General features: G+C 41.8%; 1 protein-coding gene across 1 annotated transcript in view; it reads left to right on the plus strand.

Annotated features, from left to right (window-relative positions):
• The first annotated feature begins 344 nt into the window (after nt 1-344).
• MCTP2 (multiple C2 and transmembrane domain containing 2) overlaps nt 345-20,458 on the plus strand; it is a 101,459-nt gene continuing 81,345 nt past the window's right edge. Inside the window, exons 1-6 of the mRNA XM_066558591.1 lie at nt 345-445; nt 1,219-1,809; nt 6,985-7,047; nt 8,181-8,289; nt 19,249-19,391; nt 20,205-20,281. Coding sequence (XP_066414688.1) covers nt 1,282-1,809; nt 6,985-7,047; nt 8,181-8,289; nt 19,249-19,391; nt 20,205-20,281 — 920 coding nt within the window. The 5' untranslated portion in view covers nt 345-445; nt 1,219-1,281. The remainder of the gene's footprint in view (nt 446-1,218; nt 1,810-6,984; nt 7,048-8,180; nt 8,290-19,248; nt 19,392-20,204; nt 20,282-20,458) is intronic.

Here is a 20,458-nt window from a genome sequence, read left to right on the forward strand (position 1 = left end):
AGCCTCATTCAAATTAATGAATGCAAGAGTAGATTTCTTTGAAAGCAGGCAGTAATTTCTCTGTGTGCATTAATCTAACAATTGTGTTTCTGTTGCCTTTCCTGGTGTTTTTCCTAGTAATCAGGAAAGCGGTGGGAAGTAATTTTTTGTCGATTATGCAATAGTTAGAAGGTAAACATGCTGTGAGTTTAGGAACAGCCTCATGTAGTTAATGGGGGTATATTTCTGAGGATGTGGGTATGTACTGAAACCTCTGTGTGTGTGACTGTAAAGGAGTAAATCTGCAGGTTTCACCACCTTTTTTTCTCACTGGGTTTTGATGATGATTTGACCACGTCTCTTCACAGAATAAGGATGATTGCTCAGCTGTTAACCACAGAAGAGTCTGTCTGTGAGGATATTCCTGTGCACAGAGGTGTCCCTGTTCCCTTACGATGCACATACGGTGAGTGATTTTATTTTAGCTCTTTTATTCCTGACCCTCCCAGCTGTGTAAATGCTCACTGTGAATCAGCTCAAAGATAAGTCCACCAGTAAGTTTTCAAAAGTGATCCACCCATCCATTTTTGTATTATTTTTCTCTCAGTTGCCTACTTTACAAGGAAAAATAATTCTGCAGCTTTCACTGAGAGTGGGTTAATGTAAGGGAGTGTTTTGGGGTCCCAGTTGGGATTCCTCAAGTTCAATGTCCTCTCTTCAGCCTCAGCTACTTAGTTTTTACATATCTGCCAACAACACATCCTGTAAGAATCCATATAGCCTTGGAAATAGTCAACAAAGCCCTACATGGCCTGGGAAAGTGGCAGCAGAAATGTCATTGCCAGCTTTGCCAGCATGTTTTGTGTGCTTGCATTATCACGATTTAACTCCCGTCAGTAAGCTTTGTACAGAAACAGTTTCAAATTGGACAAATCTCAAGTTTTCACAAATCAGGGCTTGACAGAAGAAGAAATGTAATGTCCTCTCTTAGAAATAATGAAGTAGTGGGCAGACATTGCATTTTTGTGTAGGAATAAATACTTGCTCTGGCTGTTTTCCTCCTAAATAATCAAACCTACCCACCAGATTGTATTTGGAAGCACTTACTAATGTGACATGCTCTGTTTTAACTGTTCAGAGAAATGACTGAAAGTTTTTAAGATGAGACAACATGAATCATAGTCTTGAGCGGCTGTTCACTTTTGTGATTGACTTGCCTCCTTCCTACGTTCCTTTTAGTCACCCTGGGAATCGCTGAAGCTGTTCTCTGCAGGAGGCATTGCTGAGATTCCCCTTGCAGCAATGGACTTGGACAAACAATCCGTGTGGGGATCCCTGAAGCAGAAGACGCGGCCGTTCCTGCGAAACCTGAGCGTGAGGAAGACGAAGAAGAGGTCTGGCAAGATGCTGGAGAGGAAGGGCCGCTCCTTGGACCGCTGTCTCAGCGTGTCCGTGCCTGACATGCTGGAGGTGGACACCCTCATGGAAGAGGAGGAAGAAGAAGAAATTACTTACACGGACGCTCAGGTGTTGTCAAGCTGCTCCCCCAAGAGCTTTTCCAGGTCTGTGGTGTCCCTGAAGAGCAGAAACACTTCGGTGAAGGCAGCGGGAGAGGACTGGCTGTGGGCGTCACAGCAGAGGACGCGGACGGAGGTGACAGTCACCCCCCCAGACATGCAAGATGTGGGCATTCAGCTGGTGTCCTCACGAGGAGCTGAGGCTGTGGGCAGCCCCGTGTCCGAGGGGAAGAAGAGGAGATCCAGCGAGGACCTCTTTGAGCTTCTGCAGAGCTCCCGGCTGAGCGCCACGCTGAGCGACGAGGGGACAGAGGTGGGTGCTGGAGCAGCAGTGAGGCTCAGCCGCCACCTCCTGTGGGCTCCTTGTGCTTCTCCTTCGTTTTCTGGGTTAAAAAGGGATGGAGGATCCAACCAAGGCCAGGCTGTACAGGGCTCTGATCAGCCTGGTGTAGTGGGAGATGTCCCTGCCCATGAGGTGAGCTTTAAGACTCTTTCCCACCTGAAGCGTTCTGTGAGGAGGGGGCTCTGTTCAAGGAATGAATGAGCAATGCAAATAAGCCCAAACTTTACATGATATACACATTATTCAAGACTAGTTCAGCTATCCTTCCTGTCAGTCTGGAGCTGCAAATAACACTGCTCCAATTTTTTAGTTCTTTTATTATTCTTCTGCTATTTGTAATGATACCTGAGATTTTTCAGCTCTGTTGGAATTGCTCAAATCAACAGTTGTTGCAGTTCTCTGAGCTCAGAATTGAGGTGCTGATACATTTGCTTTCTAGTTAATATAATTACCAGGATTGCTATGTAGCACTATCAATTTGCCACCCACCCACTGAAGGCGCTGATGAAGGCAATAGGTGAATGATAGCTGTGAGCAAGGTGAGCTCTGCCTCTTCCAGGAAGCACAAGATGGAGAACAGAACATGTAGCATCATTCTCAGGACTGTTTTTTGGGTTTTTGTGATGATGATTTAAGGAGGTGAAAAACTAAAATGTTTTCTCTGCACTGTCTTGTCCCCCTTTCCTTCCCCCTGCTCTGTGCTCAGTATTTGTGCCTGGACATAAATGACCCAGGAGGATCAGAGACCAATACTGTCACGAAACTAATTCCTGCCTGGCCTGAGCAAATTGGGAATCCTGAGGAGCTCTATGATAGCTTCATTATATCGACAGGAGGTGAAGATTGTGGCTGCAGGAAACACTTCAGGCAAAATTTGTTTTAGTTAGATTTTGTGGAAGTATGTCTGCTCCTGTTGAGTTCTCTCTAGGAGGGTTACATTTTGAACTTTCTGAGGCCTTTTTCTCATTACCTGATTGTTGCAGTTGTGGGAGCTGCCTCTGTAGTCGTCCAAGATGTTAAAATGGGAAATGGGTGTTTTTTGTTTCAAATCTTCCCTTGGGAATAGGGATTTCACAGGTTAATTGTTTTTTAACTGCACCTTCTAAAGGATGATTAGCATTGATGTGGGGAAAGTGGTCTTTTCTGATATAAACTGCTTGTTTTGCATCTCAGAGACCTGTGTATTCCTACCAAATGGGTGTTAGCTCCCGGTCTGTTGTGAGGCAGAGTGTCAGACTGGTAGTTACTGACCATCACTTGCGGTTTAGAGTTGCTAAATTGTTCACAAATTGGTTTCATCTTGCTAGAGTGTTCATTATTTTGAAGTCTACTTAAGAAAAGCAACTGAAATAGTACAGTGCTTTGTTTCTCTGCTCAAGCGTTACTCAAAAGTTGTAGCACATCACTTAGTATATGGTAAATATATGGACTCTAGTTATTTTGGAAGTTTTCCCAGGTTGTTTTAATGATAGCAGCAGTTTTTTCCTGCTGTTGTATGCCAGAAGCCCTAATTTAAAATCTGCCCCAGCACAACAAAGTTAATACTAAGTCCTGCTTTGATTTTGGGTGAACTGAGTGTTCTAGGAGAATGAAGTACCTGTATAGTGATGAAACAGCTTAACCTCAAGTTAAGTTTCATCCAGATGCACAATTCGAGTCTGGCTTATTTTCTGCAGCACTTAAGTCTTTCCCTAAATGTGTATTTCTGTATTTGCTGTGTAAATGTAAATGTGTGTAAATCATTTGGTATCTACTTGTATGGCAAATCATCTCTCTGTGTGAATATGCTTCCTTACTGTTATCTGCCTCCAGTGCAATTTATAAAGATCTTTCTCCTCTAGAATAAAAGGAGAGAGTGAAGCAAAGGTAAGTAGAAATAAGGAGAATTGAGCAAATTTAATTACATTGAATCTGGTGAAAAACAAATTCAATATTGGAAGGTGTCCATGGCAGGGAGGGTGGATCTAAGTGATGTGTAAGCCCTTCCAACCCAAGCCTCAATATTCTATGATTCTATGACAACTCAGTATTCAGCTTTGCTTGTACTTAATTGAACAGTTACGGGGTTTGTGCTGTGCTTGCCTGGGATAGGAATAGTTTGTTAGGGGACTGTGGTCCCTGAATGCTGGGTGGGGTTGCTCTGAGGAGCACAAGAGTTCCCATTGTTCTTGTGTGAGCATCACTCCCTGCCCAGGGAGGTAAATCAGAAGGAAGGCAGATCCCTGGAACAAAACAAACTAAAAAAAGCAGAAATGTAGGCTGAGCTCTTTTCCCCCCTGAATTGCTTGTCACATGCCACCTACTCATTTCCTGGTTGTCTTTGGCCACCCGATTCTGTGAGATCAGCGTGTGCTTGTGGTTTTCTCACTTGTGTGAGCTCCCCTGCAGAGCTCAGCACAGCCCATCTTCACCAAGGCTCTGCCCAAAAACCATTTTCCCATTTGTGAGAGGTTTGCTCTCTGTTCCCCATTGCACCCAGCTAGGCAAGGCTGAAGAAGCGGGTGAAGTTGTGTTGAATCCCTGCGTGATTCAGGTTGTAAAAGGTTCCTGTAATGCCATTTTTTTTTTTTTTTGCCATTGGGTTTTGTCCATAGCCAGTATCATTGCTGAAGTGCTCTGATATCTCTTTATCTCCCTGCCAACACTTTGCAGTGAGTCACTGTCCTGGTTTAGGGCGAATTTGGGCAACCCAAAGCCTTGTCCTGTTGCAGATGCACTCAGTGGTTTTGTATTTTGAATACTTCTTCTGCAGAAACCAAGGGGAGGCAGAGGTGGGAACGCTTGTAAAGAAGAACTTTCAATTTATGTATATTCATACATACTCTTGCTTGATTTGTTTTCATGCAAATATATTTGGGGCTGTGACCCCTCTGGGTGTGCCCACTTTTGTTTAAAGTTGAAGTGTCACTGTAGTTTGATAAAATCAAGGTTTCAGGACTATGTTTTCACCATGACTTTTATCTATATTCAGTGATCTCACTGCAGTTAGCTACCTAGAATAACAGTAATTTATATTATGTGGAGCTAAAATTAAAAAAAAACCAACAAGTTTTTCTATTTAAAATTATAATTGTTCAGTATCTGTGGATGTAATGCAAGTAAACAAAAAACAGAATAAAAACAAAATCATAATTTTGAGGGTAATTTTAAAATAAATGGTATCAAGCTAGCCAAGACAATACTTTAAAAATTATTATAATTTCAATGCAGTTCTTTGATCCCGTGTTAGTGCTGTGTAAAACGAGCTGTAAAGAGAGACAATTACCAGTGCCAATGATGGTGCCTGAAGGAGATTCCTGTGAAGCCAGAGATTCCAAGAAACACTAAGTTTAATGCACATGAGTGAGATTTTATGCATACTAGTCAGAAAATTCAAAGTTAGGGTTCCCCTAGCAGCTGTAACTCAGCTCCATTGTGTGAGAAAATTCTTCTGCCGCTCTTTATGATGATAATTTTTCCACTTTTAATGTGTTTTTGCAAGGTGGCCAAGTTATGATTACTGTGGGAACCATAAAGTTAGATTTTGTCTGTCGTGCAAGGGAAATCTTCCTTGCAATGCTGGATTACTGTACTTCCTGATATCTAATATATGTATTTGCAGGAAGAGGAGGAAAAGAATTACACAAAGGGTATTTATATTTATTTCAGCATGTCAATACAGCCAAGATTTATGTACTTTGGTGCAGGAGCTGGTTGACTTTTAAATGTTTCTGTAGTGCTGCCCACAATGCTGCTCTCATCGGGAGAGGTTTGAATGTTCCCACCCTTTCACATGAGGATCGAATTCCACCTTGCGTGCATTTCTGCAGGCAGAGACTGCCCTTAGCATAAATCTTTGTGTTTGAACGGCCTGTGATTGCCCTGCATCAGACCAGAGGAGTTTCCCAGGGACCTTGGTCCTCTTCAGCTCTTGGAGCAGCCAGAGGGAGCATCAGAGGTGTCCTGGCTGGTGAATCACTTCAGACAGACCTGATGCTGGGCCACTGGAGCCTCAAGGTCTTGGATGAGTCAGTATTTAGGAAGAAATGTTTGACTTCCTCTCCTAAAAAATCCTTTGGATCTTCCAGTTATTGCAGCAAGTTGGGGGAAGTACATGTTTCTTGTATTTTTATTTTCTCTTTTGTTGTGGTTTAACCTACCAGGCAGCTAAATATCACATTTTCTCCTTGCTCAGTGGGAACCATCATATGCAGGAGAGAATTGAGGGTAAAAGGTAAAATTCATGGTTTGAGATAAAGATAGGAAAGGACAGAAAAGGAAGATTAATAAGGGAGAATAATATTATTATTCTAATAATATTTTATGTATTATAATAGAAAGATATTATAATGCAAAAGTCTAAAATTTTAATTATATTAATTGTATATTTTATCTAATAATTTAAAACAATGAATATTTTGATAGAAATGATACAGCAGTTAAAGTATTCAAAACTAGTGAGCACAGTGTAATTGTTTATCACCTGCTGACTGATATCCAGCCAGTTCCTCAGCAGAGGGACAGCACTTGTCCAGCAACAACTAAAAGCATCAGTGTGTTATCAACATTCTTCTCACCCTAAATCCAAAACAGAACACTGTACCAATTACTAGAAGGAAAATTAACTCATCCAAAACAAGGACACCTTTCCTTTTGACAATTTCTTTGTAACTTTTCCCCTGAGCAATTTTTTTTAAACTCAAACCAAACAAAAAAACCCCGCACAAACAACAACAACAACAAAACCCCAAAAACCCAAGCACCAAACCGAGTTAAAAAAACGATTTAAAAAACCTTTAAGTGGAACTTGCTTTTTGGGTGGTGAAGGAGAAGTTGTGGTCAAGTGAGAGCAGCCGGCTGGCAGACACAACAACCTTCAGACATCAGGAGAGTTTGTGATAAGAACCTTCAGCGCCCAGTGCTGGGGAGGAGAAGAAGAAATTTATTCCTAGCTGGAAGCAGGCACTTATTTTTCCTGGATTAAATTCAAGAGACTAAGAGCAGTTACTGGAAAACAGGAAAAAGAAATATATATTTAAATTATCTATAAGCATAAGTAAGAGCATTTCATTCATTACTTGTATATATGAGTAATTTCTTACTGATGCTAGGAGCATTTTATTTCCTCCGTTGTTGTCTAATTCATTGTATCTTTTGTTTTATAAGTGCCCGTGTGGAGAAATGGATTTTGACTCTTCCCTATCATCTCAAAACTTCGATGACCAAATGGTAAGTCCTGTCATTTTGAAGCTTGATCAGAAAGACAATTTATTTCAGATTTAGGTTCTTTGCTTCTTACAAATTCAAAAACTCATCAGGTGAAGAGCCCATCTAGAGATTTGCCCAGAGTGTGTTGGGTTTTTTTTTGTGGGGGTGTTTCAGTTTGTGGGGGATTTGTTTATTTAGTGGTGGATTTGTGTTTTTGTTTGGGATTTTAGTAGTTCAAAGTGGTTGCTGGTGTTTTGAATAGACCCAAACGTTCTGGATTTTTTGAAGTACTCTATAATATCTATATTGTAACTGATGAGAGCAGCAGCATGAATACTCAAATAACAGTGTAGGAACAAACTGGATTAAAGTAAATACAGCAAGTAACACAGCTTTGACAGGTAGCAAAATCAGTTTCAGGGCAGTGTGAAGAGGCACTGGCAGTTCTGACATGTTATTCTCATGTAAAACATGTTTGCTTTGTGGATGAACTTCTCTACCTTTGCCCTCTGATAACCTCTCAAGTGCTGTCCAGAGCTGTTTTCACCGAGTGTTCCAGCAGGAGGATGATGCTGAGCTGTGTAACTCTGTGGCAGCACTTCTGATGAGCAGAAATCCTCTTGAGTTTGCTTCTGCAAAAGCTCCCAACCAGCACTGCCTGTCACTGCCCTTCTCTCTTTTGGAGCTGCACAAAGAAGTGCTGTGCTCTCCTCTCAGCAGCTCTGTGAGATGTGTTCTTCCTCCTGAGGTTATCAGGTGGATACAAAGGACTTTCAGGGTCTCTTCCAACTTGAGAGATGCTCTGAATGCACAAGAAACAGCTCAGAAAAAAATGTGCTGATAGGATTTGAAGAACGTGTGCATGCATTTGTGATTCTTATACCATCACTCATTTTCAGGTAAAATCCTTGCTTTGTTGAACATACTTGATGCTGATACTTAGCTACTTGCATAGTGAAGGAAAGCCTGGGAAAGAATTATTTTTTTCTTTTCCCTCTTTTTTTTTTTTCTTTCTGTTTTTTTCTTTTCCTTTCTGTAAAAGGTTGCCCTAAGGAAAGATGAGAACTTTATCTCTGCAGCAGCACTGGGAGCACACCTGCCTCGTTTATGATCTGTTTCCAGAGGTGTGTGACTGATTCCTTTGTTCTCCTTAGGCTCTGGAGGAAGCCAATGACTGCCTGAGTGAGCTGCCCAGCCCCTTTGCCTACCTGCTGACCATCCACCTGAAGGAAGGCAGGAACCTGGTTATCAGGGATCGTTGTGGTGAGCCCCACCTTCCCTCTGGCTTCCTGCAGAATTCACACACTTTATCACTTTGTTCACTCCTTTATCAGTGATCTGTTTGGCAGCAAGCTGGCTGCTTATCTGCAGTGCAACGAGTCGTGGCCTTGTGTCTCTCCTGCAGGTCGGGGCACTCACAGGTTGGGTTTATCCACCAGGGGAGGGAGCTGCCCTCTGACTGTGCAGCTGCAGAGCTCCTTCTTGGCTGCCCTTGGCACCTGGACCCATTCAGGAACTGCAAGAAATTCTATTTGAGCTCAAAAAAACCTCCAAAGAATAATTGGAGGTTTATTAAATGATGGAACTGCTCTGAGGAGTGCTTTTGGGGTTATCTGCAAAGATGTTAATAAAAGGGGGAACCACAGGAGCAAGGCTGTAAGCCAACAATCCTCTCCAACCTGGGATGTGGCTGAGCAATGACAGCATCCTAAAAACCCAATAACCCCACGCCCAGATGATGTATCAAATAAATTATGAAATATTTGGGGAAGTCCTGGAAAAAATGTGTGACAATGCCTTCCCTTAACCTGGCTTTTATTCAGGATTTTGAAAGAGGGAGTAGAAATGCTTATGAGCAGCCAGTCACTTGCTGTGGAGGAAGAGCTGCCTGGCCAAAGGCTCTCTGCAGCCTGAGGCAGCAGCTGTGGCAGGACCTTCCATCTGAACCTGTCAGAGAGCTCTTCCATACGTCCAGGCTTGATTTCATATTTTTTTCCTGCATGTGGAAACAGTTCTGGTAGTTTTGTCTTGCAAAATGTCTGAGCAGCTTCTTTTGAGGTGAAGCCATGGGCTTTATTCATTTGTTTTAAACGAAATAAGCTTGCACAGCCTAAAGGCCTGTGAAGGTTGAAGGTTTGCACCTGGAGGGACCTGTCTGATTTTACATGAGGTGCTGTTGGGATATTTCTGTTGTCTGGTATCTCAGTTAACTTTTTCCATGCTGGTTTTTCGTGGCTTCCCAAAACAGTAAGTTTTGGTTGAGTGTATGCTTGTTTTTCCTACCAGTTTTTGGAAGGAGTGAACCAGTACTTAGATTAAGATCTTTATGGTTATACAAAAGCCTGAATTTCCTCACAGTGTAGCAGTTCATCAGATTTTACTAGCAGGCTGCACAAGCCAGGACACATCCAACTGCTCCTAGGAAAATGATGCTAGAAATGAGCAATTCCAGCAAAATAGTATTTCTAGAGAAGACAGAGCATACTTTGCTCTAGGCTGTATTTTGTTGTGTAAGAAAGCAAATGCTTGTCTTAGAAAAGCATTGGACAGCACAGGGAAACAACATAAGGGGGGAAAAAATCCCTTTTGATGAGTCTCTGTTGCTTTGTGGCAAATGACCTCTGATTTAGTAAACTGACTATGTGAGGGGATGCTTTCTTCAGTAAAACTGCTGCTTTTTATTGCACAGGCAGCAGGGGGGGAGGAAACAGTGCCTTAATGATTATTCATCAGTCACCACCATGCTGCAGTGGTGGCTCCTTAAAAAAATAAAAATCCCACAGCGGATGCCCATCATTGCAGCCCTCTGCTGTCACTCTGGTTATGTGACATCTTTGTGTGATGCTGGGGCTTGACCTGCAGCCACTGGGCTTTCTCAAGGTGCCTTTGAAAGTGGGAGGTTGTCAGATCTGCTCATCTCTTCAGTGTGAGAGAGCCCCAGAGACAACTTGTGGGCTGGGAGTGTGAGACTTCCCTCCTCTCCCCCTACCCTGGTGCTGGTTAGAGCTGCTGTGCTGGGGGGTATCAGTGTGCTCTGAATAATTTGAATTTAGCAAAATATCCACACAGACTGAGTGGAGAGTTTATGCCCCAGCATCTTTAGCCTAAATAAGGTTTAAAATAAGTCTTGTAATTTTCCTTAATTTTAATTTTCATTTCTTATGCAATCAGTGATTTATCTGGAAAAAAAATCACAAAGCAGTCATCAAACCCATCAGTTTACATTTTTTGAGAGAGTTTCTTTATCTACATAAAGATAAAGGAAATGGTATTTAAGTGTGGTGTCCTGCCTTCTTCTCATGTTTGCACTTTCCCCCATAATTTTATTTTACAACAGTTTAAATAGCTCAGGCTTAGGGGCTGCAGTGTGGGTGGGTGATGCCCTCTCCTGGCAGCTGAGTAAAGTCTCTTGTGCTCATGTTCAGTCTGTTTCTGCCTCTGTTTTGTCCCAGTGTAAGAAGTATTTATCTGTGTGTACATGTAAAAATTAATCTAAGGTGGGTGACCAGGGAGAGATATTTCTGACATTGGATATTTCTGATATTTTAGATATTGCTAAAAACCATCCTGGCACTACTCATGAAATTCACAGGTTTCTCCCTGAATTTACTCATTATATGCTTAAGTTATTAATTGGGAATAATTATGCTTGGCCAAGTAAAGGTGAGCAGGAGTTCCACTTAGAACTGCAGACTTCACTTTTTTCCAACTTTCCCAGTATTTCTTTCTGACTCTTTGCCTCACTATGTACTGCTCTTTCCAGGATCTGTTCCCTTTGGTGTGATATAAATTCCTCCTTCACTTTACCAGATTTTCATTACTTTTTTTTTTTCCTCTTCATAATATTAATCCTGTTAACATCTGCTCTTTCCTATTTTTTCCTTCACTTTTTACTTCTTGCATTGCTTTTTATCTGTCTCTCGTGTCTCTCCAGTCCCTGACTTTCTGCAGCTCCTCTCCTTGTACTACTCTCTATAGAGAGGCTGCATCAGTCCAGGACACTGGTTCAGAGATGCATGTGCTTCCTCTAAATTGCACAACAATGTAGAAAAGAAAGATAAATCAGAGTTTCAGTGTTTTCTTCTCCTCTTTTATCTATTTTTTGAAGGATAAGTGAAAGAAAAAGCCTCTGTACAGCAAAACCCAACATACGTGCCCCAGCCAAGGAATCCAAGTGCTGCTGGAGCAGGATCTTAGATCTGGTGGAAAGTAAAGAAGCTCCAAAAACTCCTTTTTTGGGTCAAAATCAATGTCTTGTCTGGGATGTAGGATAAGAGTGGTGTTACCTGTTGCTCATCAGCTTGCTTGGAGTCTGATTTACTTGCTTACAGTCTCACCCAGTCACAGAGCAGAAACTGCCTAAACAGATGAAAAATTTGACATGTTACCTGTGTGCACCTTGGGGCCAATGTTAGGCACTGCATGGGTCCTACATTTATACTTCTTGTAGGGGATGAGCCAAACATTGAAGGTTATGTATGTGTGTACATAGCAGCACCAAAAGTTTGATTTTTATGTATTTTGTGATATTATTGTTACTAGATGTGTTTCAGTGATGGCAAGGAGTTTGCATCTGTGTAGTTTTAATGCTGCAGGTAGTAAGAAAGCTGAAATGTATTTTTTTAATTAAAAATCTGTGGAGCACTGCAGTAACTTGGCAGAACAGAGAGATGATTATTCTGTATCTCATTTGACATTAAGAAGCAATCACTGGTGCTCTAAGTGTTGGCATCTTGTGGCACCCTTAGTGATTTTAGGGCCTTGCTGACCCTTGTTTTGTCAAGTCCAACTTCATGCTTTGAGCTGGGGGAGGCTGGAGCCCATTTCCACCTGCTGGTTCACCTTCACAGGGCAGGATGATGCCTTGTGGTTGTTTGAGTCAACCTGAAGCAATCTCCAAGGTCCTGCTCCCCTTTGGCACTGGGGTGCTCTGGCTGTGCACGTTGCTCCTGGTGGAGTCGCCCTTCCAGAGCAGTGAACCAAGGGATGCCACAGCTGGAAGGAAGGGCTGCCTTCCTTCAGGTGGCAAAGCCAGCTCTGCTGCTGTAAAAATAAACAGAAACTGGGCTTTGGGTGCCTGTGAGGGTGAGAAGCCCCTCCCATTTCCAAATCATGTGCTTTTAAAGTTCATTTTTCATCTGTTAAACAGTGTAGTTACAAGAAACACAGTTCTCTGATGTGGCTGTGCTTGGTGTCTTTTTTCTTTTTCTTTCCCCTTTAACCACATGTTCCAGCCTGAACTTTGTATGTGTCTCTTTTCTACCTGGTTTTGTGTTTTGTGGATCTTTTTTATGGGACCTTTGTGCCCTGTCTCTGTTTCTTCCTTTCAGGTTTCATTTGTTTCCTGTTGCTGCATGTTGGTTTTCCTCTCATGATGGAGGCAGTGTGAAGGGAGCAAGGGGAGAAGATGCAGCACCTCCATGGGTGCATCCTGCTTTCCTTGTCCTCAGCACATCATCCTCTGCTCTCACATCTCACAGCCCCCCCTGCCACAGGGTCCTGGGGGGCTCCCTGTGAGATCAGCCTCCCAAGGACAAAATAAAAAGAAAGAAACTTGTAGAATAATATACACTTTTAACTTCCAGCAGCAGTGAGCCTGCAGGAACCCACCACTCATAGCTCTGGGCTATCCAGAAGTTAGATTTTGGTGATCCCAGTGGGTTTTGCCAGCTCAGGGTGTTTTATCATTCTGTGTTTCACTGCCTGGGTCTGTGCTGATACCAGAGTGCCAGAGGAAGGGATGTGTGTGTGCTCTGCTGGGTATTTGTCAGCTTAGAGCAAGTAATTGTTTGGAAAGCAAATGCTCAGAGCAATTAGGCTGAATTGCTCTCTGCAAACATGCTGATTAATTTAGACTTTCTCTGTTTTCAGGGTATCTGCAATTAGATCATTAGGCCTTCAGATTTATTAATTATTGCCATGTATTAGGCAACTTCTCACACTTCTTTTTGAAAGGCGTAATCATGGCTAATTTGCAAATGCTGAGAGTTTGGATGGTGCTGAGCACTCGTTTGGATGTTTTCTCTGGATGTTTTTGGGATGTGAACAAGGGCTTGTGCTGAGAATGTCTGACTGTGCCAAGCCCAGTTTCTGGAAGTGCAAAGTGCCTGAAACTTTGCCCTTGGGCACAGTGATCCCCGTGAGCATCCTGCCTACACTGGTGTGGGAAAGGAATGCACTGAGATAGGAACCTCAGAAAAACAGGAGGAGTTCAAACAAAAGCAATTTATGTGTCTGGAGGAGTTCAAACAAAAGCAATTTCTATGTCTTCCAATCCTTGTAACGTTAAATTCGGAAATGTTGGAATGATAGACTAGGAAGAGAATTTTTAGGCCCAGAGAATACCCTGTGACTCTTCTTGTGTCAGACTTATAGTTTAAAAACCAAGTTTCTTAAACTGTTCTAGCTCCATCAGTTATCAGAGCTGAGTCTTGGGGGGCACCTGCCTGCATTAGCAGCTCACACTGCATCTTTCTGGGACCTTGTAAGAAGATTTTATTTGGGTGAAGATTCAGAAGATGAGAAAAAAATGCTGAGTTGGGGTTTAGCATGCAGAAGAGAAAGCTCCAGGGAGCTCTTGGAGCCTCTGCCAGTGCCTAAAGCAGAGTTCAGTTGAAGTAATTCTTACCAAAGACAATTCTGTGCTTTGTGTCACATGTCCCTAATGTTTGTCACATGGCATTTTTGTAGGTTTTTCTGTTTCTTTAATTTTTTTTTTTTTGGTGTTTCTGAAGTGTCTTGAATAGAAAGTGCTATATCTGCATCTTTCATTCTATTAAGTTCAGGCAATTTTTCCCCTCCTTCACCTTCCCTGAAACTGTTTACACACTTTCTTCACACTTCTCTGGTCTTTTTGGTTTATTGGGGTTTTTTTTTGTGGTTTTTTTTTTTTTTTTTTTTTTAGGTTTGTGTGTATTTTTCTTTTTCTGGTTGGTTTTATTTTCCCTTGGAAACTATTGGGACTGCTTGTTTCCAAGCAATGTTTCATTTCCATCTGGCCACGTAAAACTAGCTGGGGACAAAACTGTCCAAAATCACCTGAATTTCCTGCCAGCAGAATACTTTTTTTTCTGATTTCCCCTTTAAGCCTTGATCTTGGCTGTTTCTCTGCAAGGATGTAGTGGTTTTCCACTTAAAAAGAAAAATGTGTGTTCTATTTTAGAATGTCTTTTACTCCTTGTCGTAAATAACTCCAGTAATTCTATTTCTAGGAAGATTTTCAGATATTTATTCTTTACATGCCTATAAAATAAATCCTTAATTTCCTTCTTCAGATTAAAATTTAGTTTTTTAACCAAAACTTAAGATGGTCTAGGTTATATTTCACACTGCTCTTTGATTTTTTCAAGATTTTAAGGCAATTTGGTGGTCATTTTTATTTATTTATTTATGGAACGAGACTTGTTTCATATGCTACATTTCCAGTAAGTTTGCTCTCATAAAACAGTGTGTGGCTTGAAATTATATTGGGTCTTCTAGGTTTGTTGGGTTTTTTTTTTCCCTCGTTCTGAAGCAGTGGATGTGATGCACCTCTTGGTAGCTGCTAGAGGGCAGCAGTATCCATTTAAAAACACCTTTAACAGTTTAGTTTCTTGGGCTACTAGACCCTCTCCTGCTGCTCTGTCCCAACAACTTTTTGCTCACTGAAAATTTCTCAGGTTTTAGGTGATGTCTGGTCTGCCTGCACTCATTGCTTTTTAGTGTTAGTGGAAGAAAATAGAAATTATATTGGTATTATGCAAAGGAATTCCAGGCAGCATCACTGTCGAGATGAGTGTTTTTTTCTCTCATGGGGGAAGAAGCCTAGATGATGAATGATTTTTTTTTTTTTTTTTAGAGGTCAACTTTCCTTTTTACCCTTTATTTGGTTTGCTTTAGGCTGAGAAGTAGATTATCGTGGATTTTTATATGTATTTTGTCCATATATTTTATTGTGTCAGAACCTACTTGTTTCACTGTACAATATACAAATTCACCTCAAAGAACCTTACTTTTCCCACCATGGAGATATTTTTTGGGGGCAAAATTCTCAACTGGCATTAACAATAATCCGTTCCCCTGTTGATACTGCTACAGCTGATGTGAGTGAGACCTTGCTTTCAGAAGAGCCTGCATGCACGTGCTTAAAAGTTGTTGATTCAGTTGCCTTCACTAGGAAATGGATGCTAAAATGCCTTTTTTTTTTTTTTTTAATTGGTCTGGCTTTTTCAGTAAATTATCCATTTCTGTCACAGTTAAAAGAAGATTATAAACAAAAACCCCTTTTTTTAGACTGGTTCATCTCTAGCATCACCAGGCTCTTTTCAAAAAAAGTTATGTTTTTCTGCCTAGATTGTAGATTGTCTCTTATAAATAGCTTTTAATAGACCCAGACATCTTTCTGAGCTTGAATCCAGAAGGCTTCAAGCCCTGAATTCAAATGCAGTCAGTAATTTGCAGTCTGTGCTGTTCATCCCATCAGGAGAGGCTTGCCCACGTGGCTTATTTCTCATTCCCTGTCAAATATTTTGGTCACCTGGATGCAATCTGGGGTGTCTTAAAGGAAACCAGAACCAGACAGTGAGCAGAGAGGTACGTCAGCATCTTGGGACTGACCTGGGGCAGGCCCTGGGGGCCGTGCTGCCACATCCACCCCTGACATTTCTCCACCAGTTCCACCCCAGAGACCACCACCAACCTCTAGGTGCTCTGTGTCCCCCCACCCAGCTGACAATCCAGCTGCTGGGTGGCACAGAGCTGCCATTCTGCCATTTGTAGGATGTGGCAGCTGCGCTCTGGTGCCGCTTGGGACCCACCAGGGGTAGGCCCTGGGGACCCTGCTGCCACATCCATCCTGGCATCCAACCAGCCACCCAGTTCCACCCCAATGACCACCACCACCACCGCCCAGGTGCTCTGTGTCCCCCCACCCTGGTGACAATCCAGCTGCTGGTGGCATGAAGCTGCCATTCTGTCATTTGTAGGATGCAGCAGCCACGCTCCCGTGCCGCTTGGCCCTCAGGGCCTGCCGCTGGTTGGTCCCGTGCTGCCACATCCACCCCTGATATTTCTCCACCAGCTTCACTGCAGTGACCACCACCAACCTCCAGGTGCTCTGTGTCCCCCCACCCAGGTGACAATCCAGCTGCTGGTGGCCGTTTGTAGGCCGCGGCAGCCGCGCCGCCCCGTCCCTCGCCCGCCTAGTTGAGATGTCACCCCCGTGACAGCCCGACAGGCGAGCACCACAAGGCTCCCCACCACAATTATTTTCCCTCACAATTAACACCGGTGCTAACTTGACACCTTTGCCTTGTTTGGCTTTTGTAAGCCGCCGTCCCCCTCTCTCTGGCCGTTAATTCTCCGCATTAATATTTTCCGCGGCGCGGGTGCCGCCGCTCACCCGTGAAGCCGCTGGAACATTATGGAGCTGTCAAGATAGCGAGGGATTACCCAGGCTGCCTTGCTGGAGTAAGTGACACCACTGAGGCCCCGCTTTGAGATGTTTATTTTGAGAGTAAGCTGACAAGCATGAAGGCCTGATCCCAGAGTGGCAATCTTATTTAATTAAAGGCCTCTTTTTATTATAGCTTCCACATCCCTCCCTTTTTTTTTTAATGTACAATATGTATTTTTATGTAAACAAAATATATTTTCCTTTTACATATATTCATTTATATATATATATTCCTTTTACATAAATTCCTTTTATATATGTGTGTTTCTATATGTAAATATAAAGGAAGAGTTTATTAAAAATAAACACGTGAGAATGATTGTTAAAGCCTGGCTTGCATGAGCAGTGCTGGGCAGCCCTTCTCTCCCCCCCCCCCCCTTTTATTTTCCTTTGCTGTATAACAACCTGGAAAGCTTTTCAGAGCAATAATGCAATTGGGAGGCTTACTTAGCTATAGTCTTCTTGCTTCCCATCCTCAGAGAAAGGGCTTGGAGTTTTCTGCTTGTTGGTATTGAACTTGCTGGCTGTTTGCTTTTATTCTTTATCTCCTATTTTTCTCTCTCTCTTTTCAGGTTTTGTCCTTTTTCATGGGTTTTCTGTGCCAAAAGCAGATGAGTTATGGCCATAAACCACCTGCCTCCATCGTCTCTTCGTGCTTTCATTTCATCAGTTGCTTTCCTTGTCTTGGCCAGTTGCTATTTCATGCACAGAATAGGTTGTGGACATTATTATTATTCTTACTTTTACTTATGCAGTTTTATCCAGCTTGCCCTGTAAATAAAAGTCAGGGGATTTTTTGCCTTTTTTTTTTTTTGCCTTTTAAAACCTTTTTGAAGTGACACTAAAAAGCTCAGTGCTGTTATTTTTTAATTCTGCATCTTCTGAGGTCTGCTGCCCCCCCCCCCCCCCCCCCCACACTGTGGGGCTGTGATCTATCTCTGTGTTCCCACTCCAGGACATTGTGCTGGTTTTAAGCTGGATGCTTTGTATAAGAGTATAATCATAGTTCTGAGAAATTTTTAGGGAAAGGTCTAGTCCTAACCCACTGGGAACAATGAGAAGCTGCCCTCTGACTTTTCTGGCTTTCCATCAGGCCCTTATTATTAGTCTCTCTTAGAGGAGAAGAAAAAGAAAATTCTATTTTAGAAGTTTGTAGCTTTTTTTTTAACCAAAAAAAAAAAAAGTGATTTTTTTTTCCAACAATTATTATTCAGAAAAAGGATCAGCTGTGGACAGTATTTGAAAGCCAACTGATATTTTCCTTCTGGGAGTGAAACACACTTTATGCACCAGGTTGTACAACTCTTCCCTTTTGAAATTAAAGCAGAATAAAAACTTTCTCTAATTCTTAGAAATATGTCTGTCTCCCTAGAGCACAGTTCTTTACAGTGCTGCATAATTCCAAATAGATGCTTACACATAATTGTTTTTTCTTGTGTTTAAGTCTGTCTTCATGTAACACTGATGAGAGCTTTGGATATTTAAATATGGATTTTTCACATCCTCGCAGGGGCACCAAATCATTGGCAAGACTGAGTATTGCTCTTAGGCTGGGTAATCCTGGACTGCCATGTGTTTGTCAGGCCAGTGGGAACCAGGGAGGACAGGTTCAGATTATTTCTGACTCTGAAGTCTGCTGTAGAAATCAGTCTTTTCCTCCAGCAGCCCTTGCTGCAGGCTGGGGCCAGCCGGGACCACCACCTTAGCTGTTACTCTTCTAATAAAATTGAACTATTAGGAGGGAAGTTTAATTCCAACTATCACGTACAATACAGAAAATACTGGATATGACAGATGAATGGCACCTAGGCTCATTTAATTGTAGATGCTGCTACATCTCAGTTTGATTTTCCCCTTTATTTGCAGCCTGTGAAGATTTTTTTTGCAAAGTCTGTAGGAATAACTAAATCAACCATCCTCTAGTTAAATCCTCCCTGTGCCTTGTTCCCCTTTTACCCGGTGTCCTGCACGGTGGTTGGTGTTGGTGCAGATGCCACCAGTTTAATAACAATAATAAAAAGTTGATTCCCTCTTCTGTTTTCCTTTGACAGATGCAAGTCTGTCTATTGCTGCCGAGTGGCACGAGCCTCACGCTCTGTCCATGGACATCTGCTCCATAAAAACAGGGGACATTATTGCCCTGGCAAATTGTGCCACTTGGATTAAAAAACGTGTTACCTGGACAGTGCTTGTTTTTACAGAGTCTGTTCTCTGTGTGCTTTTTATCCTGAGCTGATGAATAACATTGCTGGTTTTTTTCACTGAAACCTCAAATTGGGTTTTAAGTAAATTGGCAAAGTGACACCAGTGATGAAATCCTGACGGGTATTTTAGCTATTGTTACTGGTTTCCTTGGAGCTCCTATCCCAGTTACGATGCTTTGGAGTTTGGGTCCTTTGAATATATTCCTAGTCACAGGATCACATTTTCTCTCTTCTGCTGTGTCATTAGTTGGCCTGTAAATAGTGCTTCAGTGCTGCTTCTGTTTGCTCTTTTACCAAATTAAAATTTTAACAGAGTTGTTAAACAACAATTAATATTCTTAAGAATAAAACAACAGAGATCAAGCAAACAAAGAAGATTTTTTTGTTGCCTGCTTTCAGGCAACTTTCTGGTTCTGTCTGTAGGTTTCCTGTATGAATGAGCAATTTTTATATAGGTAATTAAATATATACATGTATCTGTAATTACAATTAACTGTTTTTTAATTATTTTATGAAAATATAATTTAAGGTTGTGGAGTTGCATACAGCGCTGAAGCTAATCTATTTTTTAATTAACTATCACAGGTACGAGTGACCCGTACGTGAAGTTTAAATTGAATGGCAAAACTCTTTACAAAAGTAAGGTAGTCTACAAGAACCTCAACCCAGTTTGGGATGAAACTGTTGTGCTGCCCATACAGACCCTCGATCAAAACCTCTGGATCAAGGTAAGTTTTGGTCTCAGATTTTTGAAAGACTGCCCAATATTTTTTTAAGCAATTATTTTCAACTTTAGAAACATATTGATTTTTATTCGCTGTAGCAGCACGGCATAAAACACAATCCGGTTTAAGAGCTTCAGCAATTTCAAATTAAAATGCACATATGTCTTTCCCAGATTTTACTTGTATGTTTTGCTTTCCATCTGCAAAAACCCAAGTTTGAAATAAAACTCCTTGACTGGATCTGTTTAAAGCCGTGGAGCTGAATTCTGCTCTCTCTCTCCCCCTCCCTCTTTTCCCCCGTGCTTGTGCAAACTCAGGGAAACCAAGGGCAGTTTCAGAAGCACGTTTTAGGAGTGCAATTTGGCTGGGCTGCACAGAATTATTACCTGGGATGCAGCCGTGACAAGTAGCAAAGCCTTTTCTGGTTATGAGTAACGTTGCAGTTACCAGAACCACAGGCTACCAGTTGTGAGCACTAATTGCTAAAACATCTGTAAGCACAAGTACCTGATTTTTGTGCAGCGTTTCATTATGCTGTCGTGTGGAGTATAAAGGAGCAGGCACAATCCATAGCAGCACACATGTCTCTGTTTACATAATATTAAGAAGATACTTTCAAAATGCTGGTTAAATATTTAGCTAAAAATACAAATTAAAGCGGGGAGATGGAAAGTGATCCCTGAATTATATCTAAGCTTTGATCTTTCAAATACAAAATTGAACTGAAAGGGCTTAAAATATCTGTTCTTTCATCGCCTGGGATAAAACTGGCTTATGATGTGAAAATTGGAAATATTTGTCTTATTTTGCCACCAGGTGTACGATCGTGATTTAACCTCTTCAGACTTCATGGGTTCGGCATCTGTGGCACTCACTGAACTTGAACTCAATAGGTAACAGTTCATTTAATTAAAGGTTTTTAATGGAGCTTAATTGAGAAACAGAGGGAAGTGGTGAAATGCTTTTTTTCTGGCTTGAAATTTTTCTATTTGTGAAAACTTATGTTGATCGAATAGTGGGGATTTCAAGAGAAATCACTTGAGATAAATCTTCTGCACATGTTTTTATCC

The sequence above is a fragment of the Molothrus aeneus genome, chromosome 13, assembly GCF_037042795.1.
Source record: "Molothrus aeneus isolate 106 chromosome 13, BPBGC_Maene_1.0, whole genome shotgun sequence".
NCBI classification, from domain to species: Eukaryota; Metazoa; Chordata; class Aves; order Passeriformes; family Icteridae; genus Molothrus; species Molothrus aeneus.